The sequence below is a fragment of the Crocuta crocuta genome, unplaced genomic scaffold (genome assembly GCF_008692635.1).
Source record: "Crocuta crocuta isolate KB4526 unplaced genomic scaffold, BGI_CrCroc_1.0 scaffold105, whole genome shotgun sequence".
Classification (NCBI taxonomy): Eukaryota; Metazoa; Chordata; class Mammalia; order Carnivora; family Hyaenidae; genus Crocuta; species Crocuta crocuta.
In genome coordinates this window covers 332,307-350,740 of record NW_027530499.1, presented here as the reverse complement: position 1 = coordinate 350,740, position 18,434 = coordinate 332,307, and the positions used below count along the sequence as shown (strand labels likewise).

At 35.5% G+C, this 18,434-nt stretch overlaps 1 protein-coding gene across 1 annotated transcript in view; it reads right to left on the bottom strand.

Annotated features, from left to right (window-relative positions):
• The window catches only part of PGR (progesterone receptor), an 83,315-nt gene that overhangs the window by 22,140 nt on the left and 42,741 nt on the right, over positions 1 to 18,434 (bottom strand). The window contains exon 5 of the mRNA XM_077766717.1: positions 8,857 to 9,162. Coding sequence (XP_077622843.1) covers positions 8,857 to 9,162 — 306 coding nt within the window. The remainder of the gene's footprint in view (positions 1 to 8,856; positions 9,163 to 18,434) is intronic.

Here is an 18,434-nt window from a genome sequence, read left to right as displayed (position 1 = left end):
GTTAGTCAAAGAGCTACAACTGAAATTAGACAAGGACCTAAACTGAGTCATGACAGTGCCAGTGGATGTGGCATGTATAATGAATCCTATATTTAATAAGCAGAGTTGACAAAATTTGATAACTAATTGGACAGGTGGTGAAGGAGGAAAGTGAGCTCAGGATACCCAAGATTCTTTCTGAGGCACCAATTCAAGATAAAGGTTTTAGGTTTATGGAGTAGAAGGTCATGTTGACTTGGAAATTCATCCATGTGGAAATACATAAATAGTTCAAATAGATGGTTCAATAGTTCACTAGAGGGTCTGGCTTGATACTATGTATCTAGGAGTCATCAGAATATAGTGGTAGTTAAAGATAAGGCTATGAATGGGTTCATCCAGGCTGTGTAGAATGAGAAACTACAGGAGTAGAAGATGGAACTCAGGAAATGCCAAATTTATAGTATGAATGGAAGAACAAATCTACAAAGGAAACAAAATAGGTAAATTGAGAGAAACATATCCACCTGAAAGGAAATGATCAATTCCAAAGTACAAATATTTGACAGAAATGATTACTTCATCAGTGTCTCCAGAGACATGCAAAACATGGTAAGGGCTGAAAGTACTCATTAGACTTAATAAAAAAATTTTTTTGTTGACATTAGCAATAGTAATTTCAGTGGAATAGGATGTTAGAAAAATCATTTGTTGAAAGGCTTTATAACAGTATCAACACTGGAGTTTACTCATAGGCTACGCTCATTTCTTTCCCATCACTTTTTTGGGGGAAGTAATTTGATTTATCCATTTTAATTGAGACGAAAGAAAAACTCCTTTGTCACATATGCAATGCCTGTCCCTGAATCAAAAGATATTTTTGGTATGCTTCAAAGGTAGAAAACAAGGCGAAGCACTGTTGCAATGTGATACTGTTAATTGCTAGTAGTCTGGCTTACTGAGATTAAGCAGCAAGATATGTCTTCAAAAGTGCAATATTTAAAAATGTTAAAGCCTTAACGCTAATAGATTTTTTTCACAAAATAAACAGAAGAATCGGCAAAATTTCTAAAAAGGGAATATTTTCCCCAAATTCCTCTATCACATAAAGTCTGCCACAATGTATTGACACAGAAGATAAAGAATAATTCAAGGTGAACTTGAATTGGGAATGAGGATTTATCAATTTAATTTTCAGAGCCTACCCTGACTTTCAAGACCTTCCTTGATCAAACCATAACTTATGTCTCTAAATTTCCTTCTACTAATCTCTCAAACATGAATTTATTGTCAGTGGCTTCTTAATACTTGGGCGATGTATTACAAGGCCAGTACTATACTAGTGTTTGAAAAGCCATATATACAATTGTATTTTCTCAATTAGCAGCTATTAAGTGTTTTCATTACTATGCTGTGGAGGAAGGTATGAAAATATTTTTTATGTTACAAATGGACCCTCCTACTAGAAAAGATTGAGAATCATTCATCAAACATACCTCATGCTTTCCTTATTTTACATCATAAGCCACACTATTCCAAAGTCTCATCTCTCCAAGGTACAATGTAACTGACACCTTGTCTCTGAAGCACTCTCTAGTCCCTAAAGACGAAAATGTCTTCTGTCCCTCTTTTCTTTATATCTGTATCTTATGTCACTTTCCCATACCACTATAGTTGTTTGGGTATCTTATTTATTCCACTGGATTGAAAGTTCCTTAACAGAAGGAATATGTCTTGTTCATTAACAAAAATTAAGTATGACTAACACAGAATGTTGTATTAGTTCCAGGTGTACAATATAATGATTCAACAATTCTATACATTACACAGTGCTCGTCATTGTAAGTGTAGTCACTACCTGCAACCAAATAATGTTTTACACTATTATTGACTTTATTCTCTACAGTATACTTTTCATCTCCATGACTCATTATTTCACAACTGAAGGTTTATAGGTATTAGACTCCTCTATCTATTTCATACATTCCCCCACCCCTCCTCCCTGGCAACCACAAATTTGTTTTCTGTATATAAGTCTTTTTTTTTTTTTGTCTCTTTATTTCTTCCCTTTTCTAATTATATATATATATATATATGTGAAATCATATGGTATGTCTTTCTCTGGCTTATATCACTTACAATAATAGCCTCTTGGTCCACCCGTGCTGTTTCAAATTGTATGATCCCATTTTTAAATCAATGATAATATTCCACTGAAATTTATACCACATCTTCTTTATCCATTCACTTACTAAGAAGCACTTGGGTTGCTTCCATATCTTTTCTATTATAAATAATGCTGCAGTAAACACAGGGGTGCATATATCTTTTCAAATTAGTGTGTTCATTTTCATTTAAGTATTTTAAATCCAGTAGTGTTCAGCTGTACCATACAGTGATTCAACAATCCATATGTTACTCAGTGCTCATCATGAGAAATGTACTCCTTAGTTCCCATCACCTATTTCACCCATTTCCCTCCCCACCTCCTCACTGGTAACCATCAGTTTGTTCTCTATAGTGAAGGGTCTGTTTCTTGGTTTGTGTCTTTTTTCCCCTTTGCTCATTTGTTTGTTTCTTAACTTCCATATATAAGTGAAATCACATGGTAATTTGTCTTTCTCTGACTTATTTCACTTAGCATAATACTCTCTAGCTCCATCGGTGTTGTTGAAAATAGCAAGATTTCATTATTTTTTATGGCTGAATAGTATTTCAGTGTGTGTGTGTGTGTGTGTGTGTGTGTGTGTGTGAAAGAGAGAGAGACAGACAGACCGACCGACCGACCGACAGAGAGAATACCATATCTTCCTTATCCATTCATCTATTGATAGACACTTGGACTACTTCCATAATTTGGCTGTTAATAGTGCTGCAATAAAAATCTATCCTTTAGAATTAATGCTTTGTATTTTTTGGATAAATGCCCAGAATTGTGATGACTGGATAATACGATATTTCTATTTTTAACTTTTTGAGGAATCTCCATAAATTGGTGTAATTGCACCAATTTACATTCCCACCGACAGTGTTATTTATTGTCTCTTGGATTCTATCCATTCTGACAGGTGTTAGGTGATATCTCATTGTGGTTTTGATTTGCATTTCCCCAATGATGAGTAATGTTGAGCATCTTTTCATGTTTCTATTGACCATCCATATGTCTTCTTTGGAGAAATGCCTGTTCATGTCTTCTGCCCATTTTTAATTTGGGTTTTTTTGTTTTTGTTTTTTGTTTTTTGATGTTGAGTTGCAGAAGCTCTTTGTATATTTTGGATACTAAAACTTTATTAGATATGCATTTGCAAATATCTTCTCCCATTCAATAGGCTATTTTTAGTTTTGCTAGTTGTTTCCTTTGCACTGAAGAAGCTTTTTATTTTGAGGTAGTCCCAATAGTTTATATTTGCTTTTATTTTCCATGTCTCAGGAGACATATCTAGAAAGATGTTACAGCTCATCTCAGAGAAATTGCTGTCTGTGCTATCTTCTAGGATTTTTATAGTTACAGGTTTCACATTTAGGTCTTTAATCCATTATGTACTTATTTTTGTGTATGTTATGAAAACTGGTCTAGTTTATTTTGTGTGTTGCTATCCAGTTTTCCCAACATTTGTTGAAGTGTCTTTTTCCCATTGGATATTCTTTCCCCTTTGTTGAAGATTAACTGGCCATATAGTTGTGGGTTTACGTCTGGGCTTTCTATTCTGTTCCTTTGATCTATATGTCTGATTCCATGATAGTACCAGACTGTTTACATTGCTACAACTTTGTAGTATTTATTGAAGTCTGGGATTGTGAACCTTCGGCTTTGTTCTTCTTTCTCAAGATTGCTTTGGCTCTTTGCATTCTTCTGTGGTTCCATACAAATTTTAGACTGTTCTAGTGCTATGGAAAATTATACTGGTATTTTAAGAGGGACTGAATTAAATCAGTAGGTTGCTTTGGGTAATATGGACATTTTAACAATATCAACTCTTCCAATCTATGATCATAGAATATTTTTCCATTTGTTTGTGTTATCTTTAATTTCTCTCACTGATATTTTATAATTTTCAAAGTATAGGTCTTTCATATTACTTGGTTAAGTTTATTCATAGATATTTTATTGGTTTTCATGCAATTGTAAATGGTGATGTTTTCTTAATTTCTCTTTCTGCTATTACATTATTAGTGTATAGATATACAACTGATTTCCCTTGTATGTAACGGTATTCTCTTACTGCTTTAAAATTTTTGCTTTCTCATAACTTTTTTTGCCATTTTAATTAATATCTATCTTGGTGTGGACCTCCATGTGTTCATCTTGTTAGGGGCTCTCTGTGGTTCCTGGACTTGAATGCTATTTCCTTATCCAGGAAGGGAAGTTTTCAGCTTTTAATTCTTCAAATAAGTTTCTTTCCTCTTTTCTCTATTTGCTCTTTCTAGATCCCGTATATTATGAATGTTATTACACTTAATGATGTTACTGAATCCCCTTATCCATGCTTTAATTTTTTATCGTTCATTGTTTTCTTTTTTGTAGTTCATCTCGTTTGCTTTCCATTACTCTGTCTTCCAGATGCTTATGTGTTCTGCATTCTCTAATCTACTGTTGGTTCTCTCTAGTATATTTTTTATTTCAGTTATTGAATTATTCATCTCTGGTTCTTTGTTTATTATCTGACTCTCTGGTGAAGGTCTCATTGAGATCCACCACTCTTTTTCCAAGTCCAGTGAATATCTTTATGACCATTAGTTTGAATTCTTTATCAGGCACATTACTTATTTTTATTTCATTTAGCTCTTTTGCTACAATTTTGTCCAGTTCTTTCATTTGGGACATAGTCCTCTACCTCATTTTGCCTAACTCCGCTTGTTTATAGGTATGAGGATGCACAGCTATCTCTCCTCGTATTAATAGTGGCTTTGTGAAGAAGAGGTCTTGTGGTGCGTGGTAGTCAATGTCCCCTGTTCACCAGAACCATGTGCTCCTAGGGTGTCTCCTGGATATTGGCTGTATGAGCACTGCTGTTGTGGCTAATCTACTAGCTGAATGAACTTTAAGTCCAGTTAGCTGCAATGAATGGCCTTACCTGCTGTGATTTCACAGGACAGGGTTTAGTCCCTGTGCTTTTGTAGGGCATGTCAGAAATAATCACGGGCTTCTTGACAGTTTGTGTTGGCAGTCAGGCTAGTTGTCTGTACTCTGTTTGCTGCAACTGTGTACACAGCAACTGGCAGAGTACCCTCCATATGTGGCCCCCTGAGTTGCTTTTGTTGGTAGTTAGGGCTGGCAGTCAGATCAGATTTCCCCACTAAGTATGGCTGTCACAGCAACAGCCACAGTAAACAGGGTGCTCTCTCTGAGTGGCCAGCTAAAATGCTCATCTGTTGAACTGACCATGTGCTGGTGTTGAGGATTATTTCCTGCTATCCACAGGGCAGGAGTATCTTTGGAATGGCATTGGTCCCTGCTATGATGTTCACACAGCATATAAGGGCAGGAGCTCCTTTTGAGGAATGCCTGCTGAAGTGGAAGAGATGGGGTGGGTCTGCAGGGAAACGTGAGTTGGGGTACATGGTGTTGGCAAGATAGGAGGTGTTCCTGCTGATATCCACAAGTGTCCACCTATCTAGGTTGGGGGAAGGGGAGAGAAATGGTATCTTCCAACACTTTGGTTTCTGAAGAAATTTCCTATAGATCCATGTCCCTCCAGCCCATGTTCTAAGATCAGTCAATAGCTCTCCACATATATTCTAGGTGCTATTCAAACTGTGCTATATGCTGTGTTGGGTCAGTAGGGTTACTTATTATACAAGCTCTTTAAGTAGAGAAGGTCTCAGTTCCTATGGCCCTTTGGCCTTTCTGAAGCTAAGTCCACTGATTTTCAATGTACCCAGAGTTAGGCCCCCCTAATTTTCAAAGCTTGCCAAATTAAGTCCTGTTGGTTTTTATAGCCAGATGTTAGGAGAACTTGTCTTCCCAGTGAACAACCCCAGTGTTGTGGGTGCCTGATGTAGGGTCTGATCCTGTTGCTTCACCATGTTATGGTGTCCCTTCAATTTGTAGTTAGTCTTACTGGGGCTTTGGTTCCCAACCATGTCTCTGCCCTTTTTATCCTTTTCAATGTGGCCTCCTTCCATGATTAATTGTGGAAGGTTTGTTCTGCAAATCTTCACATCATTTTCAGAGTTAGTTTTATAGATATAGCTGCTATTTCAGTGTGTCTCTGGGATGAGGTAAGCTCAAGATTCCCCTACTCTTCTATTCTCCTCACCTCTGTCTTGTTCATTTCTTAAAATTTGCAAATACTGTGTTGCTTCAAGCTCCAAATAAGAAAGTATCACCCACTAATGTTACAGCTAAATGTCAATGTAAAATCATTCACATAACAGATACAATATGTCAGATGTAATATATCCTAAGCGATATTTTAAATGCACTATCATGAGGCTAAAGCATCTTGCAAGTCTCCATTATATAGGAGCAATGATATCTCTGAAATATGAGATGTTAGAGAGCCTGCAATTACCTTAATGGGTCCAAGATAATGGAAGAGCACAAATAAAGAAAAAATAACGAAGCCCTGACCAGGCAACAAGTATTCTCTCAGGGACCTGTAGATACATGCCATGGAGCCCTCAGGCATACTGTCACCTTTGTTGTTGTTGTTGTTGTTGTTTTGCATTTGATCTTAACCTGACTTCCAAAACACCCTTTCTTGTTGTGAAAGAATCACCTGATCTGCCAACATGTTTTACTATTATCTTTCTTGCACTGTAAATAAGTAACATCCTGACTTATCAAAAGTCCTCATTTAACAAAAGTTCACGTTTCACAGACCAAATAACATGTGAGTGAATGGATAAAATAAGTTTCTCTCATGCAAAATTGATCACCAAATGCAGGATATGTCGCACCCAAATGTGTTCACACTATAAGTTCAGACTTCTGGCTTTTCTTTCTAACGCTACCATTTAATTGTTACATCATGCACACAATATGCTATAGACACTTACTGAGTGAATCAAATGAATAAAAACCATTCTGGCTTAAAGTCAACTCAAAGGTTTTCAGTAGCTAATGATACCAGATTACTTTATATACAGGAGTTCTTTAAAAGAGATCCATAACCTGGTTCACTGACCATTTTCATCGTTCATGCACTATGCAGACCATGCAAATACAGTTTAAAAGACCATGAGCCACACAATCATTTGCTAATTGAAATTATCAAATTAGATTATCAAATAGGCTTCCATTATTGTTACAGGTAACAGAAACAGTACCAGTAATAATGGTGAATGTCATTATTTTTTACTTCCACACAAATTGCATTTTGGAATTATTTAAAAAATTGCTCCTAAATTTAGTGTAAAAGTTTCCTCTGTTTTTGGAAATATGAGGATGAATTATCTTCACAGATAAGTGTTTCAACTTAAAATGTACACTATCACCCAAAATGAATGAATTATATTTCAGTTATAGCTGGTTATTTTCTAACTTTCCTAACTGATAGTAGAATCTTTTTAAATACTAAAGAACCTCCAAAATGCAAAAAATATAGTATCAATCACAATCAAAGAAATCATCTTACCAAATAATATAAAAACTAACAAAAGTTAAACACATTTTAAATACTCATTTTTAAACAGAAGTTCAATGCTATTGTAATAATTTAATAAAGATCTATCAAATTTGATAACCACTTTACAGTAAGTTTTTAAAATGCAGAAATTTTCTAATGGAAAAAAATTACCTAAAACTTTGAGTAGCAACGGCATTAATAAGAACCTGATTATTTGCATTTTTCTGTAAAATTACTTTATCTCAACTAGAATAGTGAATTTCATCATTTTTTTCAAAATGTATTTCTTAAAAGATTCAACAAACAGGATCTGTTTTTCTTTCTGTTTCACATAGCCTTGAATTTTCAATAACAAGTATTTCAAACCTTTCAGGTAAAATAATAACAAAAATATATTAAGGCAAATTGAGAATAAAATTCTTTTAAAAAGGATGCTGNACCCACGAACCGCGAGATCATGACCTAAGCGAAAGTCGGACGTTCAACAGATTAAGCCACCCAGGCGCCCCGAGAACGTTAATTTTTAAAATTGATTTTTACTTATGGGATTAATGCCTTCACAAGTAATGGCTACCCATGTGTTCTCCTGTCTCTGCAGACTCAGATTTAGCCAAGTGAAAAATGCATCTTTGTAATTCTTTCAACCTCTAGGCTCCTATGGAGCTGTGCTAAGGAAGCAAATTAGTTTATAAATAAAGTGACTTAAATCCCTTCACAATGGTACAACCCAAATTCTCAATGTTATCTGCTTTATCTAAGTATAAATTAGGAAAAATAGTGACCAGAAGGAAGTTCATTGTTCTATGTCAAAATTATTTATATATGCTTATAACTTGTTTCTTAAATAACTTTAAATACCCACTGCACTCTGAATACTATTTTGATATATTATGTGAATAGATACATTCAGTTTTATATTCAACCATTTGAGTTTGGTTAAATTAGCACTTAGAAAGAAAGACATTTTTAAGAAGATGGTAAATTTGTCTTTCTCTGAACTACTGTATCTGTGCTTGAGCATACAAACTTATGGTGTTCCTTAATTGCTTCATGCATGTAATTCTTGAATCATTAAGACTCAAAGTGTTATCTATGATTTTTGTATTTCCATAGCAAACAGTAAGGTCCTAGACAAGAAGCATGTTATTCAAGATCCTAGATATGTATTTTGCATTGCTGAAATGCGTACTATAACATGCTGTTTACACAATGCTTAATTTACCCCGAATAGGCTTTAACAATCTTAATAGTACAACAAATATGGTAAAATTTTGATTATATGCTATTATATACAAATTATTATTACCTGGCAGTGATTTAGACCACTTGACTACTGAAAGAAGTTGTCTCTCGCCTAGCTGATTAAGACTCGTCAGCAAAGAACTGGAGGTATCAGGTTTGGTGTTGTCATGTCCTGCATAGATCACATCTGGTTCAATGCTCATAAGCAGGTTAATCAATGGGGGGATCAACTGTATGTCTTGATTTGGTGAAAAAGCAATTCGCTGGCTTAGGGCTTGGCTTTCATTTGGAATGCCCACAGGCTGTGGGAGAGCAACGGCATCCAATGCTCTCATAACTCTGACTTTGTTAAACTTTTTAAACTTTCGACCTACACAGAAGAAAAAAAAAGAAAATATCATGTAAATACACATCAATAAACCTTCCAGCAGACGGTTATTTTTCTTAAGTCTTAGAATTATAGCTTAGGAAGTCTTAGCATGAATCTAATAAGATGAAATGCAATAAATAAAATGTTAGAGTTCTCAGACATGGATTAAAGAATTAATTACACAGGGGCACTTGGGTGGCTCAGTCAGTTAAGCAACTGACCCTTGGCTTTGGATCAGGTCATGATCTTACGGTTTGTGGGTTTGAGCCCTATGCTGAGTATGCTGGCAGCATTAGGCCTGCTTGGGATTCTCTCTTCCTCTCTCTCTCTGCCCCTGCTCCACTCGTGTGCACTCTCTCTCTTACACACTCTCAAAATAAATAAACAAACATGATGGGTTAGGGGGACCCTGAACTCATTTTGTCCCACAGACATACCAAGACATACCAACGTAACAGCTATATCTTTTCAACTAACTCTGAAAATGACCTGAAGAGTGGCAGAACAGACCTTCCAAGGTTGTTCGTGGAGACGAGGGCACACTGAAAAGTGTAGAAGGAGTGGAGACACAGATGGGAACTAAATCTTTGGTGGGACTGACCACAAATGGGGATGGACATCACAAGCATGGAAAAGCAAGAGGATCAGGCCCCACACTAGGCACCAGAACTGGGCATCTGTGCTAGGATGATGAGTGCATATAACACTGGGCTTTCAATATCAGCATGGCTTAACTTCAAGAGCTTTAAAAATCAGTGGGCTTAATGCCCATTCTTGTGGGAACTAATGTAGACAATTCTCCATGTACCTTGCTAAAACTGTATATTCAATCACTGAGTTTCCATGTGGACCCACTCCATCTAACCGCACCTACATCAACAGGCATCCATCAATCTATCTGGCCCTGGAAAGCAGGGGGAAGATAACTTCATACACCAGCATGTCCACAGTCCCAGCAGCCCAGCCTCTTGGCTACCTGTGCAGGAAACAAGCCTTACTCCCCATGTACCTGAAACTGTGTCAGAGTAGCTAATTGTAGGCATTTGGTCTGAATGCTGGCCCCATTCAACAATGAGCCCATGATGACCTCAGACAAGACCCTCAAAAGCATGGAGACCAAACACTGTCCAGTGTGCCCAGAGCAGGTTATTGCAGCTGGTTGGGCTGGAAGTAACTGCAGATCAGCTACAACAGTAAGGTACACACAGCTCTTACAGGTGTATCCCTGGAGCACTTGGTTTTGGTGACCAGGATGGTTTATGCTATAGGACACCACAGGACCTCTTCTTCACCAGGCCATTACTTAATAAACATATGTGACCTAATATACATAAACAAACACAGACAAAATGACAAGATAGAGAAATAGCTCCTGAATGAAGGAACAGGAAAAAAGCACAGCAAAACATCTAAATGAAATGAAAATAACCAATATGTTTGATAAATAATTCAAAATATTCAAAATATTCAAAATAATTCAAAAATATTCACTGGGCTTAAGAAGAGTGTGGATGATTTGTTAGATCTTCAACAAAGAGATGGAAAATACAAAAAGAACAAGTCATAAATAAAAAATTCAATAACTGAAATAAAAAATACACTAGAGGAAATCGATAACAGATTAGAGGATGCAGAATAACAGATCAGAGATCTGGAAGACAATGTAATGGAAAGCAACCAGACTTAATGGGAAAGTGAAAAAGGAATAAAAATGAGAAGTTAAGGGAACCTAGTGGCATTATCAAGAATAATAATATTTGCATTATAATAATCATTGAAGGAAACAAAAGAAAGAAGCTGCAGAAAAGTTATTTGAATGAATAATAGCTGAAAGTTTCCTTAATCTGGGCAAGAGAACACATCCCAAGTCCAGGAGAACAGAAATCCCCTAACAAGATGAACCCAAAGCAGTCCACACCAAGATAGATCATCATAATGGTGAAAATTAATGGTAAAGCAAAAATTTTAAAGTAGAAAGAGAAAAGAAAACAGTTACATACAAAGGAAACTCCATAAAGCTGTAAGTTGATTTTCAAATAGAAACTTTGCAAGTCAGTAGGGAATGGCATGATGTACTCAAAGTAGTGAAAGAGAAAGGCCTACTACCAAGAATATTCTACTGGCAGATTATAATTCAGAACTGAAGGAGAGATAAAGTGTTTCCTAGACAAACAAAAGTTAAAGGAGTTCATCACCACTAAACTAGCCTTATAAGAAATGTTGAAGGAAATTTTTGAGTGGAAAGAAAAAGTCATAGCTAGAAGAAAATTATGAAAGAAAAAAATTCATAGGTATGAGAAATATAATATAAAAGTTATTAATCACTGGTAAAATCAGTATGAAGACTAAAATACAAAAGTAGTAAAATAATATATCTATAACAATCAGTCAAGGGATACACAAAAACATGTAACATATGGCATTATCTACATAAGACATGGGTGACGAAGTATAATTTAGTGTTTATAAAATGTGTTCAAATTTAAGTGACCATCAACTCAATGTAGACTGCTCTAATATTATATCTTAAACCAATGGTAACCTTACAAATAAAAAAAACGTGACAGATCTATACAAAAAAGAAAAAAATCCAAGCATTATACTGAAGACAGACATCAAAACACAAGATAAGAAAGGAACAGAAAAGAACTCTAAAACAACCTGAAAACAATGAATGAAATGGCAAAAACTACATACCTATCAATAAGTATAAATGGACTAAATTATCCAATCAAAAGATATAAGGTGAATGAATGGATTAAAAAAAAAAAACCCAGCTCTATGCTGCCTAGAAGAGACTTACATAAGACCTAAAGACATATACAAACTAAACATAAAGAAAAAACATGTATCATGCAAATGGAGTTTAAAAAAAAGTCAGGGCAGCAATATCAGACAAAATAGACTTCAAAACAAAGACAAAGGAGGACACTTCATTTTCATAAAGTAATCCTGTCAGTGAGAAGATGCAAAAATTATATATATCTATTCATCCAAAATAGGAGCACCTAAATATATAAGGCAAATATTAACAGACTCAAAGGAAGAAATTGACAGTAATACAGTAACATTAGAGGACATAGCACTCCATTTACATCAATGGACAATCAATCATTAGGCATAAAATCAACAGAAAAAGTGGTTCTGAATGACACACAGACCAGATGGACCTAATAGATATACATAAAAGAGTCCGTCCAAACACAGCAGAATACACATACTTTTCAAATACACATGGAATATTCTCCAGAAGAGATCACATGCTAGACCACAAAACAATTCTCAATAAATCTGAAAAGACTGAAATAATATCAAACATTTTTTCTGACCAGAATAATATAGAACTAGAAATCAGTAACAAGATAAAACTGAAAAGAACACAAGCACATGGAGGCTAAACAATTTATAGGTCATCCAAGAAATCACAGAAGAAATTTTAAAAAATACATATAGAGAAATGAAAATGAAAACAGAATGATCCAAAATCTTTGGATTATATCTTAAACCAATGGCAACCTTACAAATAAAAAAAAAAAACATGACAGATCTAGAAAAAAGGAAAAAAATCCAAGCATTACACTAAAGACCAACATGCATGTAAAGAAGTTCTAAGAGGAAAGCATATACAGTACAGACTTGACTCAGGAAACAAAAATTACAAGTAAACAACACAACCTTACAATTGAAGGAACCAGAAAAAGAACAAACAGATCTCTAAGCTATAAAAAGAAAAGAAATAATAAAGATTGTTGCAGAGTAAAAAAAAAAAAAAAAATCAGACAAAAATATGGAGAGAAAAGATCAATGAAGCTGAGACCTGATTTTTAGGAAAGTAAACAAAATTTCTAAAACTTTATCCAGAATCATCAAGGAAAAATAAAGACGATTCAAATAAATATAAGTAGAAATAAAAGGGGAGAAATACCTATTGACACCATGGAAATACAATAGAGTAGAAGACTGCTACAAAAATATATGCCAACAAACTGGACAACCTAGCAGAAATGGATTAATATCTGGAAACATAAACAATCTCCCAAACTGAATCAGGAAGAAAGAGAAAAGTACAACAGACATTACTAGCAATGAAATTGAATAAGTGGTCTAAAAAGCTCGTAACAAACAAAAGTCCAGGACCAGATGGCCAATGAATGCTACCAAACACTTAAATAAAATTTAATACCTATTATTTTAAAAGTATTCCAAAAAATTAAAGAGGAAGAAAAACTTACAAATTCATTCAATGAGGCCAGCATTAACCTGATACCAAAACCAAACAGAGGCACTATAAGGAAAGAAAACTAAAGGCCAATATCTCTGATGAACACAGATGCAAAAATTCTCAACAAAATATTAGCAAACAGAGTTCAATTACATTAAACTTACATTAAAACTTATTCACCACAATCAAATGAGATTTATTCTAGAGATGCAAGAGTGGATCAATATTCACAAATCAATCAAAGGGATAACTTCAAATAACCAAGGATAAAAACTATATGACAACCTCAGTGGATGCAGAAAAAGCATCTGACAGAATACAACATCCATTCATGTTAAAAACTCTCAAAAAAGTAGGTTTAAGGGGAATATGCTTCAATCTAATAAAGGCCACATATGAGAAGCCCATAGCTAACATCATACCCAATGGTGAAAAACACAGAACCTTTCCTCTATGATCAGGAACAAGATGAGAATGTCTAGTCTCATCAGTGTTATTCAACACAGTACTGGTAATCCTAGCAACAGCAATCAGACAAGAAAAAGAAGCAAAAGGCATCCAAATGGGTAAGAAAGAAGTAAGACTGTCACAAATTTAGATGACATGATACTGTATATAGAAAACTCTCAGGATTCCACTAAAAACTATTAGAAGTAATAAATGAATTCAGTAAAATTTTAGAATACAAAATTAATATTCAGAAATCTGTTACATTTGTATATGCTGGTAATGAAGCAGCAGGAAGAGAAATGTTAAAAATAATTCCATCAAAAAGAATAAAATACTTAGGAATAAATTTAATGAAAGAGATGAAAGGCCTGAACTCTGAAATTATAGGTGATTGTCAAAGAAAATGATGACACAAACAAAATTAATGCTTGTGATTTGAAGAATTAATATTGCTAAATGTCCAAGCTATAAAACACTGATGAAAGAAACTGAAGAAGACAAAAACATGGGGCGCCTGGGTGGCTCAGTCGGTTAAACCTCTGACTTTGGCTCAGGTCATAATCTCACAGTTTGTGGGTTCAAGCCCCCGCGTCAGGCTCTGTGTTGACACCTTACAGCCTGGAGCCTGCTTTGGATTTTGTGTCTCCTTCTCTCTCTGCCCATCCCCCACTTATGCTCTGTCTCTCAAAAATAAATAAAATGTAAAACAACAACAACAACAACAACATGACAACAACAACAAAACAAAACCCAAATGGAAATGTATACCATATTTATGGCTTGGAAGAATAAGCATCATTAAAATGTCCATGTTATAAAAAGAAATCTAGATTCAATGCAATCCCTACCAAAATACCTAGAGAATTTTTCACAGAAATAGAACAAATTATTGTAAAATTTGTATGGAGCCACAAAGGACCTTAATTAGCCGAAGTAATCTTGAGGAAGAAGAACAAGTTGGAGGTATCATGCCCTGGAATTTCAAACTTTATTACAAAGCTATACAAATCAAAACAGTATGATATTGGCACAAAAACAGATACATAGATCAATGTAACAAGATAGAGAGCCCAGAAATAAACCCATATTTATATGGCAATTAATTTAAAACAAAGAAGGCAATATAATATACAATAGGGGAAAAGACAGTCATTTCAATAAATGGTTTGACAAAACTGTACAGCTAATGCAAAAGAATAAACCTGGACCACTTTATTACATCGTATACAAAAATAAACTCAAAATGGATTAAAGGGCTAAATGTGAGACTTGAAACAATAAAACTCCTAAAAGAAGCATTCACAATAATCTCTTTGACATCAGTCATAGAAATACTTTCTAGATATGCCTCATGAAGCATGGGAAACAAAACCAAATTTAAACTATTAGGATTAAGGAAAACTTCCAGACTCATTCTACAAAGCCAGCATCACTTTGATTCCCAAACCAGACAGAGACCCAGCACACAAAGAGAACTACAGGCCAATATCCCTGATGAATACGGATGCAAAAATCCTCAACAAAATACTAGCAAATCGAATACAGCAGCATATAAAAAGAATTATCCACCATGATCAAGTAGGATTCATTCCTGGCTTGCAGGGTTTGTTCAATATTTGCTAATCAATCAACGACTGAGTGGCTCAGTCAGTAAAGCGTCCAACTTCGGCTCAGGGCATGATCTCACGGTGGTGGGTTCAAGCCCCGCACTGGGCTCTGTGCTGACAGCGAGCTCAGAGACTGGAGCCTGCTTCAGATTCTGTATCTCCCTCTCTCTCTAACCCTCCCTTGCTCATGCTGTCTCTCTCTCAGAAAAAAAAAAAAAAACAACAACATTAATTTTTTTTTAGAAAATCAACGACAGGGATGTCCACTCTCACCACTGTTTTTCTAAATGAAATAAAAGGCATCAGAATTGGCAAAGATGAAGTCAAACTTTCACGTTTTGCAGACGACATGATACTCTACATGAAAAATCTAACAGACTCCACCCAAACCCAACTCCATGCAGTTCTGCTAGAACTGATCTATGAATTCAGCAAAGTCTCAAGGTACAAAACCAACATACAGATATCGGTTGCATTTTTATATACCAATAATGAAGCAACAAAAAGAGCAATCAAGAAACTTATCCCATTCACAATTGCACCAAAAACTGTAAAATACATAAAACAGGTATAAGAATAAACCTAACCAAAGATGTAAAAGATCTGTATGCTGAAAACTATAGAAAACTTACGAAGGAAACTGAAGACACAAAGAAATGGAAAAACATTCCATGCTCATATGTCGGAAGAATACATATTGTTAAAATATCATTACTAGCCAAAGCATCTATACATTCAAGGCAATCCCAATCAAAATTGCACCAGTGTTCTTCTCAAAGCTATAACAAACTATCCTAAAATTTGTATGGAACCACAAAAGACCCCGAATAGCCAAAGTAATATTGAAGAAGAAAACCAAAATGAAAGGCATCACCACCCCAGACTTTTGCCTCTATTACAAAGCTGTAATCATCAAGACTGTGTGGTTTTGGCACAAAAACAGACACAGAGACCAATGGAATAGAATACTCAGAATTGGACCCACAAATGTATGGCCAACTAATCTTTGACAACGCATGAAAGAGTATCCAATGGAAAAAAGCCTCTTTAACAGATGGTGCTGGGAGAACTGGACAGCATCATGCAGAAGAATGAAACTCGATCACTTTCTCACACCATACACAAAAATAAACTCATGGATAAAGGACCTGAATGTGAGACAGGAAACCATGAAAACCCTAGAGGAGAAAGCAGCAAATAACCTCCTTGACCTCAACCGCAGCAAATTCTGACTTGATACATCCCCAAAGGCAAGGGAATCAAGAGCAAAAAATAAACTATTGGGACCTAATCAAGATATAAAGCTTCTGCACAGCAAAGGAAATAACCCATAAAACTAATAGGCAACTGATGGAATGGGAAAAGATAGTCGCAACAGCATATTAGACAAAGGGCTAGTATCAAAATCTATAAGGAACTCACCAAATTTCACACCTGCAAAACAAATAATCCAATGAAGTAATGGGCAGAAGAGATGAACAGACACTTCTCCAAAGAGGACATCCTGATGGCCAACAGACACATGAATCGATGCTCAGCATCCTTCATCATCAGAGAAATACAAATCAGACAACACCTCATGCCAGTCAGAGTGGCTACAATGAACAAATCAGAGAACTCTAGATGCTGGCGAGGATGTGGAGAAATGGGCACCCTCCTACACTGTTGGTGGGAATGTAAACTGGTGCAGGCCCTCTGGAAAACAGTGTGGAGGTTCCTCAGGAAATTAACAATAGAACTCCCCTATGACCCAGCAATAGCACTGCTAGGAATTTACCCAAGGGATACAGGAGTGTTGATGCATAGGAGCACATGTACCTCAATGTTCATTGCAGCACTCTCAACAGTAGCCAAAACATGGAAAGAGCCTAAGTGTCCATCAACGGACAAATGGATCAAGAAGATGTGGTTTATCTATGCAATGGAATACTACATGGCAGTGAGAAAGAATAAATTCTGGCCATTTGTAGCAACATGGATGGAATTTGAGGGTGTTATGCTGAGTGAAATAAGTCAGGCAGAGAAGGACAGATATCATATGTTTGCACGTATAGGTGGATTAGGAGGAACTTAACAGAGGACCGTGGGGGAGGAGAAGGGGAAAAATAGTTGTGGAGAGGGAAGGAGGCAAGCCATGAGAGACTCTTGAATGTTGAAAACAAACTGAGGACTGATGTGGGTGGGAGAGAGGGGAAGGGGGGTGTCGGGCATGGAGGAGGGCAGTTGTTGGGATGAGCACTGGGTGTTATATGGAAACCAACTTGACAGTAAAACATTTAAAAAAAATAACTAAATAAAATTTTTAAAGCTGAAAAGAAAAACAAGTAGGACATTCTTTCACAAAGGTAAAAAAATAACAAATATTCTCAATCATTTAGAAAAATTTCCTACCATGTAAAAATATATACATTTTCTCTTGAGATTACATTTGCATGGGAAAAATATAGTTTGAGAAAATAAATATAGTAATATTCAATAATTTAATTAAATACAATTTTGTAAATTGATGCAATTCAAGATACCTGCATTGCTTTTTAATGGTTCCTACAAATAAGTAATTTAAATCTTTTACAAGAAATATTTTACATTAAAAAATATTATTTTGCCAATAACAATATTTACATAAATGGCTCCAAGATAGAAAAGATATTTTAAGCTACTACTTACTGAACATTTTTATAGGCCAGACACTGTGCTATATACTTTAGAGATACCATTTAATTTTCTCTCATAATAACTATTATGTAACCTTTTTGTATTCAAAGTTTTATTTATTTTGAGAGGAAACAGAAAGTGCATGTGCATGGGGGAGGGGCAGAATGAGAAGGAGAGATACTCCTAAGCTGACTCTGTGCTGTTAGCATGGAGGAGCCCAATGTGGGCTTGAACTCACAAACTGTGAAATCACTACCTGAGCCAAAATCAAGAGTCTGACGTTTAACCAACTGAGCCACTCAAGCACCCATCTCATTGTGTGACCTTAATGGAAAAGA